This window comes from Tenebrio molitor, chromosome 1 (genome assembly GCF_963966145.1).
Source record: "Tenebrio molitor chromosome 1, icTenMoli1.1, whole genome shotgun sequence".
NCBI lineage: Eukaryota > Metazoa > Arthropoda > Insecta > Coleoptera > Tenebrionidae > Tenebrio > Tenebrio molitor.
The window spans coordinates 9128680-9151262 of NC_091046.1; the positions used below are offsets into that span (position 1 = coordinate 9128680).

Below are 22583 nucleotides of genomic sequence, written 5' to 3' on the forward strand. Positions count from 1 at the left end.
TGAGGGCAATTATAACTTACTACAGCTTATCATTATGTAAGAACGACAGTTTATTAAGATACGAAATGTTGAGGACGGATGATTTTATTCTTACTTCTTACCTCAAATGCTCTATTGACAGAACTATTAATAAATCTAAAATCAACTTGTTTCAAATGTGTGAAATCAGTTTCTCAAGTTATCTAAGTAACACGTGAAGTTAAATAAAGCTATAAACTTTTTGTGTTTAGATAATTTTTTTCTTTCAACAAAAACAGTAAGACCAATGTCCAATAAGAAGCTTCCAACGGATGAAATCAGTCACTTAAGTTGTTTGGAATTATGCATGGCCTCATCTCAAAAAATTACGGCAACTTTTGTTTGCTGCCCTCGTTTAATTTATTTGTAGAAATGTGTAAATGTAAATGGTGGCTTCATTTTATGTCAATTTTTTTGTATTCATACTGTTTACAACTAATATTACTGTGGTGAAATTTAGTTTGTAACGTTTTTTTTTTTAATTTCAGTGTAAATTATATGCTATTGCAAAATATAAATTGAACGGGAAGTAACTCTTAAAACAATCAAAAAAGAAATTGATGAGGTGAGTGGTAGACAGCATCATCAGTTCATCTCCAAAACGTTCCATCTGTGAACCTGTCGATAAAATCAAATGAACCTTCTACCAAATGCACATTTTTATTAATACTTACGGTTTTTTAATTTTATTTAACCATCACTGAGCCGGAAATTGACTAATTGGTTTTGAAAGTACCTAATTTTGATGGGCAAGACATTGCGGTCTGTTTTTTATTTGACTAGGTACACAAATTAGACAAAGATAATAGATTATTATAACTTTATACATACTATTCTGTTTAACTAGAACGAAAAAAAAAATCAACAAATTATAGGAAACTTTGAAGTAGATCAATAATAATAATTACTTAACCAATGACCTCATTGTTTGTTAATGGATTTAAACAATCTCTTTCAAAATAATATGGTAAATTATAAACCAAAATTTAAAAAACTAATTTCTTTGACTGTCCCGAGAAATATACAAGATATTTCACGAGTGATAATGAGCCAGGCGGAATTGAAAATGCAACCCACAATACATTTCCAAAGTTAACGTGGCTATTTGACATATCGTATTGTTTTAAAATGAAATTATGAATCCATGATGGCTTTGCTTCCAATAATTTTATTTGCCAGAACTGACATTTACGAAAAAGTTAAAATACGACGATTAAAATGTATTCGAACGATCAGAAGAAAACAGACATGACCCTAATTTATGACAAATGTAATAAAAACGCTTGTGCTGTTTATGCGCGTTTATGCAAACAATAAACGTTTTTCCAAAAACTCTTCGTTTTTTCACAATTTCATTTAACAAGGCGAATGACGTTTATGCCAAAATTTTCGAAACTACACAGCTAACTATGTTTTATATTCTTTTAAATCAAAAAACAAATTACCACTTTAACTTTGCAAGTGTATTGTGGGTTGCATTCTCAATTCCTTTGGGTCCATTATCACTCGTGTAAAAGCCTGTATTTCTTTCTCAGAACTTTTTATATGTAGAGATGAATATTTTAACGTAACAAAAAGCTTTACCTGAAAATGTTTTTTCATAGAAATCGTTGATGAGCGGTCGCAATAAGTGTGATAACAACGTCAAATTATTTAGTAACAATTTTTTGCAGAGATGTTAAGACAATTCCCTACCTGATGAAATTTATTTATCATTTGTTTTTTATTGATTTAAAGTAACTCCACCACTTTCATAACAAGAAGTAATTAAATAATTGTTGAAACAATGAAGAAACGTGACAGTTGGAGAGAGGAATGGTATTTGAAAGTACACTCGACTAAAACAAATCTTGACAGCTATCATCATCAGTAAACACATTAATTAGCTAATTTGTTACCTAATTTTGAGTGAGTTTCAGGTTGATTTTCTACCAAATACGAGTATATTTTTAAATTCCAAAACAGTTATTTACTTTTTTTCCGTGGAGAGAGACGGTTTTTCATTCATTTTTTCCTGTTTGCATGGTAAATATTTTAAAACAAGCTTACTTTTTAAATCCAATAAATCTAATGTATTCTATAATGTTATTCAAAAGCATGTTTTCTCTGGTAAAAATTTAAATTTTGGCGTGTGGAGACGAGATATTATAGCTGAACATTTTTCAGAGAATCACTTTGTTTTTATTCTGACTTGGCCAACTGTACTAATTAAATACACATTTTGTTTACCCCCGATTGATCACCATTCTAAGCGGTTTGGCATTCCTTTTAAGGAAAATTACCAATTGAAAGTCGACTGAAAAACATGATTTTTATTTTTGAATAAGTACATTAAAAAAATTATAATAAAAACATCAAAACTTTATGCGCATCTTACGATTTCATCTAGAGAACTCTCGGTTAGTCTTCAGCCGGATAACTGTAACGTCCATCTTATTATCGTAACAAATTGTCAACAATTTCGCACAACCAACGTTTCGTCCTATTGAATTCTCGGAGTGAGACAAAGTTACAAGATCTCGTATATGTACATACATTTAAACAACTATTAGCTATTGCAAAATAACAAAAAGAAATTGTCAACACTCAAGAGCAAGCTATTAGATTACAGACAGATTCTAACTTTATACAAAAAGCTCATAAAAATTAGATTTTAGGTCACAAAGTAAAATCCAACCAAAAGCATATCTTATCGTTATCGGTAACAACGACAGAACATTTATCACAAGTTTATATTTTTTTATTAAGCTAGAAGCTAGAACCTGCTTACATTGTATCAATAGAGTTAAATTTATCGAAAATTGGTGGTCTTATCTCTAGCATCCTGTAATTTTTGTTCCCAGTTATTGATATGCAACAACCTTAATTCAAACAAAATTATTTTTTGAAATGACAATAAAACACGAATAAATAAAATATATATACTGTATGAACCAGAAAAATTGGAATTCTATTAAAGTTAACATTCAACATCGCCGCGTCTGCGGTTATTAAAAGAAGAATTCCATTTCCCCCGTATCTAAGTCACTAAGGTCATTAGTTAAGTAAATATATCAAAATAATTAACGTTATAAACTACTCAGAAGTAATAACAATAGGTATACGTAAAAAAATGCCTAAAAAATAGATGATACGTTTTCATTTTGGCGACAAGAGGCAATACTGCTGACAGCTTTCAAAGCAGACACTTTTATTACGTGAAAAATCCAGTTTTTACTGCTCCATCAAAATAAAAACGCACCTTTAAAAACTGTTATTAATTTTTATTATCAATGAAAGGAAACCAGTAAATTAAGTAAACAAAAATTGCAACGTGAGGCCATAAAACAGAGTTTTCTTGATGGCGAAAATTTCCCAACACCAAATCAAACCAGTTTCTGTTTATTATTGTGTTTACAAATTCATCTTGGATATTTGCCACATCACAATTTAAATTTCTATAATATTTCGTCCATCTGTCCGCTATTTGTTTTTCCCAGCTTAGAAGTAGGTAATAATTAATTAACTCGTAAAATAGTACCATTTGTTTACTTAATTTATCGGAACTGCATCGAATTAGCCAGATGAAACGTATGCGGATTTATGGTGTTATTTGAAATTTGACAGCACGATATATTATTGTGCTAAATAGTATAATTATATTAAATTAAACATTATATGTCTAGGTATACAATCACAATAATAATATTTGTAAATGTTAATTAACTAGGTTAAAAGAGAACCCTACCCTAGAAACAGTCTCTCATGTCTTCAGAATTGCTCTACCATTTGCAGAGATTGCATTGATGCTATTTCTTCTTTTTTGTTCTGGCTGGTTTTATTACCGGGGTCGTTTTGGATTCTGCGACTGGTGGAGCGGGAGGTTTTGTCACACCGTTGGTTAAGTTGTTGTTGGGGTAGTCGCCGTTGTTGTTGACCAACGTGATCTGAAGCTTTGGTACTGTCAGAGGACGAATCAGGGATTTGACGACGGGAGGGACTGTCGGGGCCGATGGAAGAACAGGTGAACTAGCACATAAGGCAGCTGAAGTCAGCTGTGTTACTAATCTGGCACTGGAGAACGAGTCGTCGTTTCGTCCGAGTCCGGAAGACGTACGAAATACTTTTTTCAACTTTGACTTCAGCCCTGGAAAAACAGTACTTGTCAGAAGCAATACCGTCTTGGGAAAAATTGCAAAGCACATCCGTGAAAGCGACAAAGCAATGCCTGATACAACAACATTAAATCACTGCTATAAAGCAAAGACTGTAACAGAAAAACTCCTAATTTACTGTTTGCAAATACCAAAATTTGTAATTTTCTATTTCCATGTTGTGTCAGGATGTTCACGTTCGAGCAAAGGTCAAGTTCTGATTGGATTATCCTCAAAACAAAAACTATTGTTGTTTTCTGCATGGTGCGTGTTTGTCTATCTGCGGAATTTTCTTTCGCTTACGATAACTTTTGGAAAATTGTATCCATTTTAGTTTTTCTTGCGAAATGTTTGTCTCAGTAAGGACTCCATAAATGTCCAGTTACAATGTTTATAAAAGCACTGAAGTTAGGGATTTTCTTCCAGCTAATCGAATTTAGGTATACAGTGCATTTTTTTTAACTGTTGCCATAGGGAATTGCATGGTAAAACTTATACCCCCTGTTAACTTTTGTTCTGATGAAAATATTCAAACCATTTTTGGAACAAAGTTGGAAGATTTTTTAAACTACCGGATAGTTTACAATTCAATATCCTAAACTGTCGAAAAAGTTGTAAAAAAATATTTTAAAGCGCGCCGGAATAATAGTACGTCGAGCGGCCGCCAGAGTAGCGTCCCTATCGGCTCAACCTTAAGGTACTATATCTTTAGAAGGTAGCGCCATTCCGCTCCACAATTTTTCGCTTGGAAATTAAAAGAGAGGACATTATCGATAAATTCCATGAGTGTGACAAAGATAGAAGTATACACAATTTTAAGGGATGTTTGTATCGTGTCAAACAGAATCTATCTTTGTCACACTCACAGGATTTATCGATAATGCCATCTCTTTTAATTTCCAAGCGAAAAATTGTGGAGCGGAATGGCGCTACCTTCTAAAGATACAGTACCTTACTCAACCTGACCAAATTCCATTCCAGTGCGACATTTACAAAATAGTCGAAGAAAAACATTTCGAACAATTCCTTTGATAATTTCTGTTAATGTGTTGAATTATTTGTGAGTTAACGTTTTTACGTTTTGTTTTTTTTATAAAGAAATTTAATCATAGCCACCAGAAGATCTCGCTATTTATTTTTTAAATGAAACTGACAAAAATCAAAAGTGGGGATAGGCAGTTGCTGGTTGAGCCGACAAGGACGCTATTCTGGCGGCCGCTCGACGGACTATTATTCCGGCGTGGAACAAATATTTTTTTCACAACTTTTTCGACAGTTTAGGAAATTGAATTGTAATCTATCCGATAGTTTAAAAAATCTTTCAACTTTGTTCCAAAAATGGTTTGAATATTTTCATCAGAACAAAAGTTAACAGCGGGTATAAGTTTTACCATGCAATTCCCTATGGCAACAGTTAAAAAAAATGCACTGTATATTTTCATGAAGTAAAGGATCCATCAATTCGTTGTTTCAAAAATTATTACAGCCCTTAAGAAGTTTTAAAAATGAGTTTCTGCTACATATCTCATTATCTTTTGGTCTAAGAGCCCGACGGTCATGGTAACGGCGCAAGAGAGAAAGATGACGCATATTGGTAATTAATGTGTAGGACAAAGATAGCTACACATTTGCGCTGCTGCACCACCTATTTGCGACCATGACTTGAAATCGGGCCCTAAGAGTAAAATAATTATGATCAAGATTATAGTTTTTATACTTTTTCTCGTACAAGCAACTATTTTCACGCATTACGACAGCCAGTGGTCAAAGCGTTCGAGTTGAAGTCCTGTTAATGAATATGTTAAAGTATTTGACGTAGTTTCATTAGTTTGGAGAAATGGCAAGTCAAAAAATATGTTGAAGAATATGTGCGAAGTAAAAGCTCAAAAATGATTAGGATATGGTAGACTCCATAAACGTTGGACAAATGCCATCCGAGACTTTATTGTAGACTCGATGAGCTTCCTATTCGAGTTTAAAGTGTAAAATTAGCGTCGGCGCGCACAGAAAAAATAGTCAAAACTGTACCATATTTTATGATCTTGTTTTAATTCCCTTTTCTTATTGCATTTTTGTCTTTTCTTGCTAATTTCTTAACACTGCTCTTTTGTACTTACTATTTTGATTTATTGGATAAAATTTTTTTCCATCCAAGATGTAAAAATAAACACCTTCATCTGACATCGGTTTTGTCTTTAAAGTAATACCAATGAATCATCATAAAACGTCAAGCTATATTAGATCTGTACGTATTGGAAATATTAGACATTGTTATTTATAGGTACTTCATCATTTTATTCTGTTTGATTCCACAATCCACAAGCAATATCCATCTATTCAATTGGTCATTGACATTATACAGTGCATTATAAATGCATTTATAGTAATTGGTAATAGTACTCATCAATTACAACAACTAAATAAAGTTTCTTGGAATTTTCAAAATTGAATTGCCATTTGTCTTCCCTTTATTTTGACGTGCCGTTCACGTTGAATGCAATTTTATAAATTTGAAAACTTTAAACAAGAATCGTAAAAACTGAATGTTTTTATTCCTTTCGTATTGCATTTGATGAATCAAATGGTTTCACTTTTGTTTCTTTTTTTTTCATAACTGCTGTTTGTTTTGTTTCTTTTATTAAATGTAGTTAGATTAATCGTTTCATAGGCTGGTAAGCGACTACATTAGGTTAATTTGTAAAACCCTTCAGAATTTGTTTTCGAAAAAAAAAATAGAAAATTTGTAGTAAATGAATCCTATTATGTACCAGTTAAAATAAATGCACTTTTCTCTGTTACACCCTGTATACCTCATAAAATGTCAATAAGGTCTATTTATCGAAGGATTTTCAGGTATAACAACTAAGATACGTGTTCTGTCTTTCTATTCTTAATCTTAAATTCTTCTTTTTATCCATCTTAAAAAATTCTAATAATTCGTAAGTACGAAAATTTTTCTGCTTTTTCATTTCTCTCTTACTCCCTCCCATTATATTTTTCTTCTTTGCATTTGCACTGTGCGAAAGTAAAAAACTTATTTTAACATTTCCGTATCATCGTTATTTCATTTGTATCCTGTTCCTGTAAAAAGGTTGGTGAAGCTTTTATCTGTACTTTTTGATTTTGTTAATATTTTTTTTCCTTTCTGGCGTCCATCAGAATCCATCTACTTCTCAAATTGTAAAACTAATCAAAAGGTTTGCACAAAAGAAAGAAAAAATGATAAAGCTTAAATCTCAATGTTTTCTGGACTTTCTCTGTATTGTTCACCGTTTATTCTGTTTAATCTTTCTACAGTCTAATTTTGAAAATACAGATATTTCAACCTGAGGTAGTACAATGTGTTAAAGAAGGCAAAATAACCCAACTTGCCATATACGAATGTTAATGGTTTACAAGAGAATCAAAGGAATCACTTTGTTTGGGAATCGCATAAAATTTTCAAACAGTTTTGACGCACGGCCAACCTAAAATGTCAAGTTTTTCTGTCATTCCAGGTTATGTTTGAGTTTTATCGTTAAAGTTTCGTCATGAATTTTTGATAAAATTTGTAAAGTGATGATAAAATAGAGCTGCAACTTATTCAGAAAACAACAAAGTAAAAAGACTGTAATTGTGAGTAAAAGTATAAAGTTGCTCGAAATGCCTGCCATCGTTTTCAATACAAGGTTCAGCGCGAGGTGCCCAAGAAACCCGAACTCGATTCAAAATGCCTCTGTTTTGACGAATTTCCTGCGCGTTATTTTCAACTCGCAGCCAAACTACAAACTGAGAAACTCTCAGGTGATTGGCAAGACGCCGAGTACTTGTTCGTGGCTGGTTTTCAATTTCATGAAGAATTTCTTCTTCTGCGATCTTGTCGGCCAAGATCGCGCTTATTCATGAAGATGCTGCACAACGTTGAGGAAACCTTTCACCGTAAATTTGCCGTGCTAGCTCTGAATGTCGACGGGCTTCGCCATATACGAGGGGTCGTTTTTATATTCCCGGACTAGGCCATTTCCAATTTTATTGTAATTTTTCATTACAATGATTTTTAATCACGTATGCCTTGGTAATGTGTTTGACAATTTCGGAAACAATTGCTGCAGTATTGGTTCCAATATCTGTCAGTTTGTGTTGTCGCGTATCAAAATGAACAAACTTGAATATCGAACACTTATAAAATTTCTAACAAAACAAGGAAAAGCTCCAAAAATTATGCGTGAAGAAATATTGGCCGTATACGGGGACGATTGTTCTTCCAAATCGACAAATTGCGAATGGTCACAATTGTTTAAGTATGGTCGAAAAATCACTGGATGAAGATCTCTGCCAGGCAACTGTTTTTTGTGATTGGCAAAAAAATTTAATGATTGATTCTCTGCATAAGGGTAGTACGGTAACAGGAGAGTATTATGCAAACTTAATGCATCGCCTCAGAGACTCTATTAAAGTGAAAAGGTGCGAAAAACTGACGCAAGATGTCCTGTTGCTCCGCGACCATGCATCAGTCCACAAGTCAAGACTTTCAAAAGCTGCCATTGCTGAATGTGACTTCGTAGAAATTGACCATCCGCCTTATAGTCCAGATCTAATCCCTTTTGACTATTTTTCGTTTCCAAATCTCAAAAAAACATTAAGGGGAACAAAAATGAGGGACGATGAGGAACTTAGAGCGGCTGTTGAATGGCATTTTGCGGACAAACCAAATGAATATTTTTATAATGGATTAAAAATGTTATCGAAACGATGTGATACTTGTATTCAAAAGCAAAAAGCCTATATTCAAAAATACATTTTTCTTGCTGTTCTAATCTTTTTCTTTCATGCCTAGTCCGGGAATATAAAAACGACCCCTCGTAGGTCAAAACCACATCGGTTTTCTCCAGGTTGGTGAAAGTCATTTGTGATTTAAATTTTGGTCAAGTTTGAGGTGCTTATCAAAGTGACTTAATTTTGATTTAAATGACAACAAAAATGTCTACTAAAGTCCATTTTTTAATTAGAGTCCGATGTATCAATTAAAAAGCAGAATAACTGTCATATTGCTATATCTTTTCAACATAATGTAAACAAACTACGGGGTGAGCAACAATAACTGTTACAGTTGGCAATAAAAAAATTTACATGAAATTTTCAAGACTGTGAATTGTACCTATTTCGGTTTGTTTTATTGACTTTATTGACAGCTGCCATACATTTCAAATTTAAACGTCTTGGTTTTTGTAATCTTTTACCAATAAAATGGTTTTCTCGTTGGAACATGACATAAAAATCACCAAAAGTCACCAGAATTTATTACCAACTCAAACAGTACTTGTTGCTCACACGGTATTGAATTCTTGTACGTATTGTATTACTATTAAACGTGTCCCACTATGCATCTCGCTTTAGCATGTGCGATTCGAGCAAGACACGAGTTGTACGTTTATTACATTAGCGACGTCAAATTTTTAGGTTACGTTTTAACCACATTATTTGTGATAGTTTTGTTTAATTTTGCTAGGAATGTCCTCCGTATGATGCCAACGAAAAGCATGTGGACAGATTCATTTACAGAATTTGTAAATTGCAAAAATAATACTGGAATTGCGCGAAAACTTGCAAGACTGAAAGTTAACAGGTAAGGGGGTAAACTAATTCATAGAGTTGTTCTGTGTTCATGGCGTTGCCGAAACAAAATCTAGGAAGAAAGAAAGACAGTCTAAACATGGTTGTTTAGTACTGTTTTCAACAATTTTTAATAAGTATATCTGACCTATTAGTTGATATGTACAGTTGGCTTCAAAAAAAACGGGAAATGAATTTTGACCCAATGTGAACTGAAAATTTAATTTGTCAATTTGTGTCTGTTTGACAATAGTATTTCTGATACATAAGTGCAGTTTTTTAACCTAAATTCTAAAAGGCCGTTTCAAACTATAAAAATTTAATAAAATCTGACAGAAATTTTTCTGACAGTTCCCGTTTTTTTTTAAGCCAACCGTAAATAATTATCAAAAGAGTTCTGAAGGGAGCGGTTTTTTGAAAGACAAAATTAAAACGGAGGAATGAATTTGCAGAAAAACTAAGAAACCACGAAAGAACACAACTCAAAATCTTAAAAATTGAAATTTGTAATATCTGTCTCATGTTGCCTAAATAAATTTTCAAATATTGGTAGAACCATGCACTGCTGTCAAATGTCGAAAGCAGACGCAGGTCATGTCGACTTCTTGATTCGGACTAAGCTCATCGGACTATAATAAAAAAATGGACTATTTTTTGAACCATTTTTTCATAAAATTCAGTGGAACCCAAACTGTTTTTGAATTCTACCACTGGTTAAAATATCTGCACAACTTTCAAAGTCACCTGTATTCACAGTATTATTTTCAATACAGTTGAACTAGTTGTCTGGCATTGTCTCGGTAGAACACAAAGTCTCTTCTGGTCGATTTTGGATCAATAATAAACGACTCCTTTCAAATCTCACCATACGCTCAACAGAATCCTTTTTCACTCATTTTGCTTTCTCATTGATGTTTTTCGCTGTACACGATAAACTTTTCGTCATAAATTGTGATTGTCTTAGAAAACAGATTTTCTCATTATGTATTATAATTTTTGGCTATTTCATGTAGCACTAAATATCATATCACTTGCTACCCATTTTGTAAGTAAATCCAGTCTGATCTTGACCTAAGCACATATTTTAAAAATGAAATTTGTGTATTCTTTTCTGCAACTATTCATTATTTAACTGTAAACAACAATCTATTTTTACATCTTCTCATTAATTCTGTTTATCATTTATTTGCAACAGTGACTTTAGAACAGTGGAGTTCATGCGACACGAATATCAGTTATTGTTTTTAATTTTCATTATCTGAAGTAAATGTTAATTGCAAGAGTGACGAATGAATTTAAGCCAATGTGAGCAGCGTTGTCAATATTACGAAAATGAAAGCTATCAAGGGGTCTAAATGAGAATGTTTTCTCGAAGCGTACGTGCCGTAAAGATTTATTTATGTGGTGAAAAGCGTTGCATGCGACAATGATAAAAGCAGAACAAAAAGAAACGCTCGCGTTGAACGAAACCTCCGGTTGTAAAAGAATAAAAAAATCTACTTGCACTTGCCATGTGAGGACTGTTGTGGAATAGGTGGAACGGGAACGACTTTTCCCATAAGGACCCTGGCACCAAGCTCATTTTCTCCGCCCCAATTCCCGTAGGAGGTAGATCGCTCCAGAAGTCGTTGTCTTGCGTGTTTCTCGATAACATCGGCACAAACGTATCTTCCACAGAATCTCGCCCACTGGTCGGCTCTGAATCCACGTCCGTTATCACGTAATGTCGGATTCGCACCTGAAACAGAAAGTGTCGCTGTCAGCTTGATGTCAAAATTCCAAGTGATGTTTCAAACTGTCAGAAACAATGGGTCGAGATTATTACAAAATTTTGGGTATAAATAAAGACGCGTCGGACGACGAAATCAAGAAAGCCTACCGGAAACTGGCGCTGAAGTATCACCCGGATAAAAATAAGTCTCCAGAGGCCGAAGAGAAATTCAAAGAGATTGCAGAAGCTTACGAGGTGTTATCCGACAAGAAGAAGCGCGACGTGTACGACGCCTACGGAGAGGATGGACTGAAGGGGGGTATCTCGGGGGGTGGCCCGTCCACCTTCACTTACACTTTCCATGGGGACCCGCGGGCTACATTTGCGCAGTTCTTCGGCAGCGCCGACCCCTTCCAGACGTTCTTCGAGTTCGACGACGGCAATTTCAACGACCCCTTCACGATTTTCACGGGGATGGTGCCCAAGCAACAGGAGCGCCCCATAGAATACGACTTGAACATTTGTCTGGAGGACATCCTGACCGGCTGCACCAAGAACATTAAAATCTCCAGGAACGTGACACAGCAGAACGGAAAGCGAAAGCGGGAGGAAAAAATGCTGACGATCAATGTAAAACCTGGATGGAAGGCTGGAACGAAGATAACCTTTCCGAAAGAAGGAGACGTCGAACCGAATAGAATTCCTGCAGATGTTGTCTTCGTTATTCGCGACAAGCCTCATCCGGTGTTCAAGCGTGAAGGGAGCGATATTAGGTTCACTGCTGTGATCTCGTTGAAACAAGCGTTGTGTGGAGGTGTTGTGAACGTGCCAACGTTAGAAGGGAAGACGGTGAGGTTGGATCTAAGTTCTGAGATTGTTAAGCCGACTACCGTTAAGCGGGTAGCAGGACATGGATTGCCGTTTCCTAAGGAGCCGTCAAAACGGGGTGATATTCTCGTGGACTTTAACATTAAATTTCCAGACAAGTTGACGCAACAAGTGAAGAATATCTTATCGGAGAAGCTTCCAGGATAATTGTTGCCGTCTGATCTAGGCGAGAAGTATAAACTTAAGTGTACTCCAGTTTAACTAAGTAAAATCATCCAATAATGTGTTTTTCAATGCACTTTGTGGTAATAAATATAAATGACGGTTGAACATTTTTTCTATGTGCGATGTATTTCTTCTCAATGTAATTAATTATTTTCTTGCGCTCTGGTTTTACTCTTGATTCACACCTTTTCCAATTTTATAATTTATAATTTTTCGAGAAAGTCACACCTCATGAATTTATACCAGCACAAAAATTCAAATCTCTAATCCTACAAATATCGATATAAAGATAAGATATGAAAATATCAGGATGTCTTCCTCACACACTGTATAGTGCTGATAGAAACTAAAAACACTTTTTTTTTATTTATACTGTTTTGATTTTTACTTGTGTTAATATTTTGTCATTAACTTCTGTTTTTAAGAGCCCGGGATTTTTAATAGAACATTGCATTCCTTTCTTCGTGCTGTTCTTCAGCTTACCAGTTATTCTTGTATGTATGTTCAAATAAATTTCTCTTCTTCTTTTCTCTAATTTAATTCATATGTTTCCAGCAGTTCTTTAATTTTTATCTGCTTCCCAGATAACACCCGTTTCTTCAGTACACTCCATCCTACATTTATTTATTATACATATATATTATAGCACTACTGTCCACTTGCAACTCCTCTTAACAATTCATCTTCAATGGTTTCTGTCCTGTGATGCTTTCCTTCAGTCGGTTCTCGATCCCTTCAATATTTTCCTCAGCATCTTCCTCTCCCATGCTTCCAGTTTTATTTCATTTTTCTTCGTTAACACCCAGGTTTCACACCCGTATACCACCGCCCGCCTCACCACAGTCCTGCACATCTTGATCTTTGCTGCTCTGGAGATTTTTCTCGACGTTAGCATTCTATTTAGTGAGCCTATTACCTTGCTTCCTTTGCTCATTCTCTTGTCTATCTCCAGCTCTTCTTCACTATCGTAGGACACTGTCACTCTTAGGTAATCGAAGTGTTCGACCCTTTCGAAGTTGTAGCTTTTTGTTTCTGTTCTGAACATGCTGTATGGTTCATCAGTTGTTATTTCCTGTTTTATTATTGGGTATTTCGTTTGCTCTTCGTTTATCCTCAGTCCATAACCCTCCGCAGCCTTTTCCTTGCGTATGGATTTCGCTGTCTCTGAAAACTGCTTCTAAAACTATATTAAACAAAACACCATTGTGAATAGCGGGTCCCCCTGTCTGACTCCGATCTTTTATCCAAAACTTTCCGGTAGTCTTCTCACTGCTGAGATTTTGTTCTGCGTATCTGTCAGGGTCATTCTTGTCAAACCGATTAATTTCTTCGGTATCATTGCTTGGTACAGTTTATTTCTTTCTATCGAGTCGTAAGCTTTCTTAAAATCAATGAACAAGATATAGAGACTTTGTTTTGTTCGAAGTCTTGCTTTTGTAGCATCCTTAACGTGGAGATCTGGTCTGTCGTTGATCCTTCCTGAATCCTCCTTGGTATTCGCCAATTAAGGTATCGTGAAAGAGGCTTGTTTATTTCCTTTCTAATTATTCTTGTCAGCACTTTGTAGGTGACGTAGGGAGTGATATCCCTCTGTAGTTTTCGCAGTTCGTTCTATTCTCTCTCTTTTTTGAGATTGGACATATTATAGCGTTTCTCCACTGCTATGGCATTCGTTCTTCCTGCCAAATTCGCTTAATCAGTGCTTTTTACTCTTCCTCCTACTTATTTCAATATTTCTGCCGGGATGCCATTTTCTCCTGTACTCTTATTGTTTCTTAATTTATCGAATTCTTTTTCTATCTGTTTCTCTGTTGGATCCTGCACTGCTTCTTAATCGTTGTTTTCTTGAGGTTCCAAATCCTCCACTTGCTCTTCATAGCTATCGGTATTCAAGACTTCATCAACGTACTCCACCCACCTCTTCAGTTTCTCTTCAACTTTCCCTGCCAATTCCCCGGTCTTCTCTCTCAGGTATGTCGCCGTTTTCTGTTGGGCCTCTATAGTTTTCCTTGCATCTTGGTAGAAGTTCCTTATTTCTTTATTTTTGTAACTTTCTTGTATTGTCCTTAGCTTGTTCATTAAATTTTCTCTTTTTTCTTGCCTGCATGTCTGCTGTTTTCCTTGCTACCTCGTATCTTTTTTTATTCTCTTCTGTCTGTCTATTTAGTAGCATTAATCTTGCTTGGTACCGTTCTTCTAGAACCCTTTTGCATTTTTTCCGTGAATCAGGCCTTGTTTTCCTTGGATCTTCTTGGTCCAACATTTTCCTGCAAACTTTCCTTCATAACTGTTTCTAACCGGTTCCATTCTTTCTGAACATCCTCTTCATAGGATATTATTTCGAGTTTCTTGTCCATCTCTTCCTCCATTTTCTGTATTGTACTTTTGTATTTTTTCGCCTTTCCTCTTCTTCTCATTCATCAGTTGTTGTTTCAGCTTTGCTATTAGTAGGTAGTATGTGATCCGAGTTCGCATCCGCTCCTCTAAAACTTCTTACATTTTAATACTTTTGTGTATTCTTTTTTCTGTTAAGATAGTGCTGATAGAAACTAAAGAAAGTTGCACAATTTTTTTTTTTCTTTATACTGTTTTGATTTTTACTTGTGTTAATATTTTTATTTTGCCATTCCCTTCATTCAAATCTATTTGATCCAAAATTGTCTTTTTGCCTTCTCTTCGTATTTTTTTCATAATACTTATCTATTTTTTCTCTTACATTCTTCATACTTATATGAGGCCCACTTTACTTTACTTGAAATGCCAATTTCATCAATCATCATTCTGAGCAATTTCCTCTTCGCAAATGTTCTTATCATATTTCTTAAGCTGACAACCTTCACAAAATAACAATTCCTTCTTTAACTCCAATTCATATTCCTTTATGAACCCATATGGCTATATATTTTTTTCTCCACGACTATTAACTATGTAACTTGTCCAGGCCCTTATTCCCTTTCGTACTCATTTCTAAGAGAGTAAGAGATGTGAATAAAATAAAACATAAAACTTTGGAACTCGCAAAGTAGATGTTTTCTTTGCCACCTTATCTCGTGCGGCTGCAGTATTAGCTTCTCCACTGCAGTCTCGCTTAAACAAGCAGGTGGTAAGATTGAATCTCAATTCTGCGTAATTAAGCGAAGCACGTCTAGCGATACCGAGCCAAGGATTGCGGCTTCTTGAAGCCATCAAGACGGAGTGATATCCTCGTGGACTGTAATACAAAGTTTCCAGACAAGCAACAAGTGAAGAATATCTTATCTGGGAAAGTTCCAGAGTACCCCAGTTTCCACGAGTAAAATTAACCCACTAACGCGTCCTTGGTGTTCGCCTTTTCACGGATATTGTAACTAGTGGCAACAAATGGTACGCTGGGAAAGTCGACAAGGCTCATTTATTATTTTTGTCTTTAATGAAAAGCAGATAAGCGTTTGTGTGTCAACGAAAAATGGAATCAATAAAGCCGCCAATTTAACTATTACGAGTTGAATATAAGTTTTATGGCTGCGGAATATTAGCTCTTCGATTATGTAGGAAAATATGACAGTTTTATGATGAAGAGTGAACGCAATTTGTGTTGGATGTGCGATTCTTTTTGGGAACACGAGCACATCCCTGCTGGTTTCAATGCTACTGTATAAATTCTGAACGACTTCGATTGATTCCACCTTCATCGTGTTATTTCAAGGTCCATTTATTGTTTTGTGTGACCCATTTACCGACCGTATATTATTATTTTGTTGGCGATACTACGGCCGACGTAATGACATACATAAAACGACACTAAATAGTATGAGGTTCAGCTTACGTGGTTGGAATCGACTGAATTTATTCCATGAATGTCTTTCATGCGGATAATGAGAGAGTGCTTGTATAGCGGTACGAAGTTGACGATTTTATCAGCAGAATTTATCTAGACGTTTAACAAATCAAACGAATCTCGGATGAAAAGACGAACTCTTTCGCTCTGTGCACAGGATTGTTTATCTGATGATGCTTCAATTAAATGTTTTTCGCTGTTCAGGAATCAGGTAAAGAATGGTATTCAATTTTTTTTTCTCTGTGAAGACTTATAACGTGGGCTTTAATCCTCACAAAAGCTTTCTCTTGTTTTTCAACTTTCAAAATATTTACGTTGGAAAGGAACAGTTAAGTTGTCAATTTTAATTTTTTTATGTTTATGATAAATTTCGAACTGAACACAGAATCTCAGTAAATTTTCCTTTCAAAACAAGCTGCGTGTTTATGTACTTGTAGTTAACGAACTCTTTTGTTTGGGGTTAAGTAAGCAAGCCAGGGCTCCGTTTTTTATGAAAGTCAACACATTCTAGAATAATTTTGTTTTTAGTAGAAAGGTTGTTGGACGATATTTATTGCAATCATGAAAACATTTCAATTTCAGCACACATTTTTTTAGTCTTGTTCTTTGGTATTGGATTATTGGTTAAAATGAATAATTTGAGAGACACTCTCGACGTTCTCAATAACACAAAAAAGGAATATCAACTTTTCGATTAAAAAAACAACCATATTTTGGGTGCAGCAACTAATGTTTTATTAAGGAATTTGTAAGAAGCTTCCTCATTTGCAGCTTTGTAGAATATTCAATTATGAAAAGGTGTTAGTATTTCATACCCGAGCACGAGGGTGGATTACATTTGAGATATTCAAGGTAAAAATTAGAAATATTTGTGTACAATAATGAAGTGCTATATTTCGTAGAATTATAGATGAAGAAGGTACCTATTAACCATTCGGTTTGAGACGACAAAGGGAAAGAGACAGGGCAACCCCTTCAGCCCCTTGGTATTTACGAGATATGTGGCGGATATGGACGAAATGTTTAAGAAAACGTAAGCCGGGGGGAGTGTGAAGGATAGAGAGAATGTTTGGAGCCTGGCATTTGCAGATGACATGATGATAGTGGCAATGAGTGATCAGGAGCCTGGGAAAGGATGTGAGGAAGAAAAAGTGAATGTTGAGAGGACGAAAATGATGCTGTTCAATAAGATAAAGAGGAAGAGTGAAGATAATGAGTGGAAATGGGAAGGAAAGAGCCACGGATAAGACACACATCAGAGATATAGTGAGGAAGGCAAACAAGGTAGTGGGATGTGTGTGGGGAATAGGAGAAAGAAAGTGGGGAGGTGCTTTCAGGAAGAGAATGATGATGTTTGAGACCATGATAGAGAGTGTATTGATGTACGGGGCAGATATCTGGAGATGGAAGGAACAAGAGGAGGGAAAGAGAGTGAAAGAAAAATATTTGAGAGGGGTGCTAGGGTGAGACAGAGAAACGCCAGGTTACATAGTGAGGGAAGAGTGCACGAGGAATAGGCTGAGAGTGAAAGCGGGAAAGAGAGCGGCAAAGTTTGAGGTACAAAATGGATGGAAAGGAAGAATGCCGGATACTTACTGAATGCTGGAGAGAAAAGGAAAAGAACACGGAGAAGAAGGAGAGAGAGAGAGAGAGAGAGAGAGAGAGAAATACTACCAGAGGAACGGGTATGCCAGTGAAGAAGTGGAAAGGTTGAGAGCGAGAGAAAGATGGATGAATGTAGAGCTGAGTTAAAGGGACAAAGACACATACAAGCAAGAAAGAAGGGAGATAATCAAAGAATCCAGATACGACAGGGAGCATGAGAGGTGTATAACAGAGGAGATTCCGGAGTACCTGGGGAGAGAGAGTACAAGAGAAAGAAAAATGATAGCGAGATTCGGAAGTGGGAACGAGGAGAGAGAAAACCGACATTGGATGGAAGGAGAGGAAAGAAGGTGCAGAATGTGCCATCCATGAGGAGATGAAAGACAATCGAGTACATGGGGAATGGATGTAGCGAAATGAGAGAGAAGGAAGGAAAGGAAGGGGGAGAAATACTGGGTGAAGACGGAAGGGAGATGAAAGAGATATGGAAGACAAGGGAAAGGATAGAGAAGAAGAGGAAGAGGGATAGGAATTTTCGTGTTCGTGTCCTGAGATACATAACCGGGAAAGTGGTATATAACTAAATATATAAACTTTCCCGGTTATATACGGGGTGATCAAGAAGGACTGTTTAAGTTGGTAACACTGGATCGTATTTTAAATCGTATAACAGGAGTAACTTCCGGTTGTTGGTGGTTTGTCGTTGTTAATGCTATACCTGTATTAGATATTTGTCAAATAAACCAACAAAACATAACCAGTTGCAGTGTTATAAATAACTGAATTAAAAAATGTTCTTAATTGTACTGCCAACTTAAACAGTCCTTCTTGATCACCCGGTACTAAAATTAGTATATTAAACAGAGTTGGCTCCATCCTGGTTCCTAGGGGCGTTTTTCGATTGATTATTCAGATGATTGGCTGCACTTTTATTATCAAAATTGTCGTTATCTGCGTTTAAATAAAATTGCTAGTTAACAAAATGTTTCTGGAGTGAAATAGTGAAAATAAAATATAAATATTATGTTAACTATTTAGATTTGCTTGCATTAACTTCACAAATTTTGTGAAAACCAGGCTGCCAACTCAAATCTAACTCTCAAACACTCCCCTAGGAACCAGGATCGAGCCTACTTTCCCTTATATCAAGGCGATCTTCATTTACCAGGCCATGACACTGACCAAAGACAGTGTCCTATGGAATGGCCTACCACAGTCTGACAACATGGCTTCACCAACATTTGGTGAAAAAATTCGAAATCCACTAAACCTGTCATTGAATTTGCATTTGTCAAATATGAGTGATCTAATTTTGCGACAGTTCAAAAATGCATTATCGTATTGTAATATACAGTTTAAATCCACCTTGGGGACAGAAAAATAACGGTGCTCATTACTGATAATATTTCAGATGTTCTGCTGTGTTCCGGGCTATTGAAACTGTTTGGTTATAAACTAACGCGAGGAGTGGGCATTTCCAACTTAAATATAACAATTTTGTTCTCCCCATTGCCTAAATCCCACCCCATTTCTTGGAACTTGCTTCCCAGTCTCATTTCAATATTCCTTTTTAGAGCCAAAAGATTTTCCCCAGTGATTGTGTGGTCATTATTAATTTTGATTATTTCTTCCCAAAATGTAATTTCTTCGTAATTAGAAGTTATTGGCACCGCGTTTGGTAGAAGTCGCTTCATTTTGTCCCCATTTATATCTGTTCCCCTAAAATATTTAGCACAAGCATGGCTGCTTTTGCAATTTCTTCACTTTTCGATTTTTAAAATCTTTTTCCAAATTGGGTTCGTTTCCTCATTTGATGGAAACTTAAATACAGGTACCTACGTAAGTTGAAGAAGAAGACGCATAATTTGAGTTGCAATTTGATACGCAACACTTAAAAGGCCCTTTTAATTCAGTTTGACGAATTTGACCATGGACTTGTCAAAATTTATTTTAAATGTCGAATTGGTTTCAAAATTTTAGGAACATCGTAGGTCATGGAATGGCCTACCAGAGAATGTGGCAACGTAGCCAGTGTCCTGGCCTGTAACTTTAGACCGCCTTGCTTATATACCACTCTACCCGGTACATACTTAACTTGACATCTGTCAAATATAACCTCAAAATTTACAATAAACTGATGTTTTTTAAGACTTTGCCTAAACGAACACGAAAAATGTTATTCAATATTCGTGCGCTGTCAGTTTTCAGATATTCGGCCTGTTTTGGCTGACGCCTCGTGCTTCAAATTTAGGCCTCATACCTGAAAAGTGATCTGACAGCGCTACTCATATGAAAATAACTACCGGGTGATCAAGAATGACTGTTTAAGTTGGCAATACAATTAAGAAAATTTTTATTTATAACACTGTAACTGGATATGTTTTGTTGATTTATTTGACAAATATCTGATATAGGTATAGCATTAACAACGACAAGCCACCAACAACCGGAAGTTACTCCTGTTATACGATTTAAAATACGATTCAGTGTTACCAACTTAAACAGTCCTTATTGATCACCCCGTATTATACTAAGGACAACGTAACATTTTATCTGCCCCGCCCATTTCATTTTCTTAGTTACCAATCAAACAGGTTGTTAAGACGATCTGATTTACACAGTAAAAATTTCTGACATTCGAATTGTCTTAATGACATTTTATTTTTTAGAACCTAAAACAATAATTGTGGACTTGACAGCAAAATTCTAACCTTAACTTTTTTACGTGGCAAATGTGATGAAAAGTTGTACAGATTGAATCTGGCTTTGATTCTGATTGGTCAATTTTAGTGGGCGGAGCAGATAAAAAGTTATAACGGCAATACTATAAATGATTATTTTTGGAAATTTTTGGAATTGTTATTTTATGTTTAGTCATGTTTATGTGTATTTATTTATACTCCAAGAAATAGATTTTTGAAAATAGGGAGTAAGATTCATTCTCATGGAAAATGTTTACCTTTATTATAAAATTAGATGAGACCACAAAGATATTATGCTTAAGAGGAGAAACAACTATAGTAGAACAATTGGTTTGGAGACCTCCAAGATCCTTGTTTCCTTTCTAAATATACAAGAGTTTCTGGAGAAGACCTCCACTTCGTTGACAACTTTTCGGGTTCGGAAAGAAGCAAAAAGTTTCACAAGATTCATTAGAAGTGAATTGCTTCTTGTGCTAAAAAGAAACCAGAATTTCCCACCCTGTTTTCGTTTGTACCTTTTAAGAATTTTTGAGTATGAATGTAACTGATATCGAGGAGATACCAATGAAGTTCGGTTGGAATTAAATCAATCAACAAGCAAAAAATGTAAATTAAATATCTATCAAGTCTTGAGTACATTCTCTGGCTTTACCGTTAATTTCACAACATATTGAAATAACTTTTAGAGTAACCTTGGCATCACGATAACGAGACAACAGCGAAGGTGGAGAGAAGTTTGGAATTGGGGTTTGATGAACTACAGGATTTCATTGTTGATTTCTTCTTCATATGGGACTTGAAATTGGTTTCGAAGCCTTCCAGAGTCGGAGCCATTAAATGATTTTTCTTTTTTGTCAACTCGACTCATCCGAAAACCTATCACCTTTCAATGAACTCGGGAAGCCTTCGAAATCAAATTCTAAAATTGTTGTTATCTTTATGGTTACCGTGCATGCAAAATTTTTTAGGAGCTTTCTAATCCATCATAACTTACTTTATAGAAAACAGAATATTATTGTTACCGTTGCAACTCTTAATTAAGTCGAACTGATCACACTTTACTTTTTATTTTTATTTACTAATTTTATTTTAAGACGCTATTAATACGCCTAACATCGGCCTTTTCAATATGAGGAATGATGCATAAACAGGTTACTGTCTTACGTGTTTAAACAAGGAAATTTATCTTTTACCACGTATAGTAGTCAATTGATTGATTTTTGATTGACATGTTATTTAAGCCGGAAGACATTATCATGCGACGAACGCCAAAACAACAATAAAATTTTTCCAACAGTTCTCACATACCATAAAAAATATCAATTATTTTATAATACAATTCCACCGACTCAATTAATCAATAGCTGACACTCACTCGTCTTCCAACGTAAGAAAATAGTTTTTTACCGAGTAATCCTTCGCGTTTTATCACCTTCAGTTTTATTTTTCACTCGAAATCAATCCTCAATCGAAATGACTACTTTATCCGTACCGCATTTCTTCTTTCACTGAAGTACATTAACATCGCAGAATCTATTTACGCGCAGTCAATCAAAATTCTTTTGCTAAAACGGTTTAAGCTTTGATTTTGTGTAAAAATAGACGTTTATGCTCGCAAAACAACTTAACGTAAATGTTTACTTTGAGTGCTGCACGTGATCTACAAGATTTACCACGAATTGTCCGCATTAATGTCACGGAGTCAATTACCGACCTAGTCTGGTAAAAAAAAATTGTTATCGCTTGAAACATGATAAAGATTGACAAATACGATCTCACCTGCGAAGAGTAGAAGTTTGGCACATTTGTTCCGCCCTTGGAGGGCCGCTTTCATCAGCGCTGTGAATCCTAAATTATTTCGAGCATCAATCTCGATTCCTCGGCAACGACTTAACAAACAATTTAAACATTCAACTTGTCCTGAAATTAAACACAACTCCAATTAGAAACGG

General features: G+C 35.4%; 2 protein-coding genes across 6 annotated transcripts in view; one reads left to right on the forward strand and one right to left on the reverse strand.

Moving 5' to 3' along the window:
* Window positions 1-2315: 2315 nt before the first annotated feature.
* The window catches only part of LOC138122267 (ankyrin repeat domain-containing protein 33B-like), an 89399-nt gene continuing 69131 nt past the window's right edge, over window positions 2316-22583 (reverse strand). For 4 of the 5 annotated variants that reach the window (XM_069036436.1, XM_069036433.1, XM_069036438.1 and 1 more), the window contains 3 exons: window positions 22411-22551; window positions 11248-11481; window positions 2316-4144 (listed from right to left, as the gene is read on the reverse strand). In XM_069036436.1, coding sequence (XP_068892537.1) covers window positions 3807-4144; window positions 11248-11481; window positions 22411-22551 — 713 coding nt within the window. In that variant the 3' untranslated portion in view covers window positions 2316-3806. The remainder of the gene's footprint in view (window positions 4145-11247; window positions 11482-22410; window positions 22552-22583) is intronic. The other variant, XM_069036435.1, reaches the window with a different exon arrangement.
* LOC138122269 (dnaJ protein homolog 1-like) lies at window positions 11508-12612 on the forward strand. The gene has a single exon (XM_069036440.1). It carries the CDS (start codon window positions 11551-11553, stop codon window positions 12487-12489), a length of 939 nt encoding a protein of 312 aa, XP_068892541.1. The 5' UTR covers window positions 11508-11550; the 3' UTR covers window positions 12490-12612.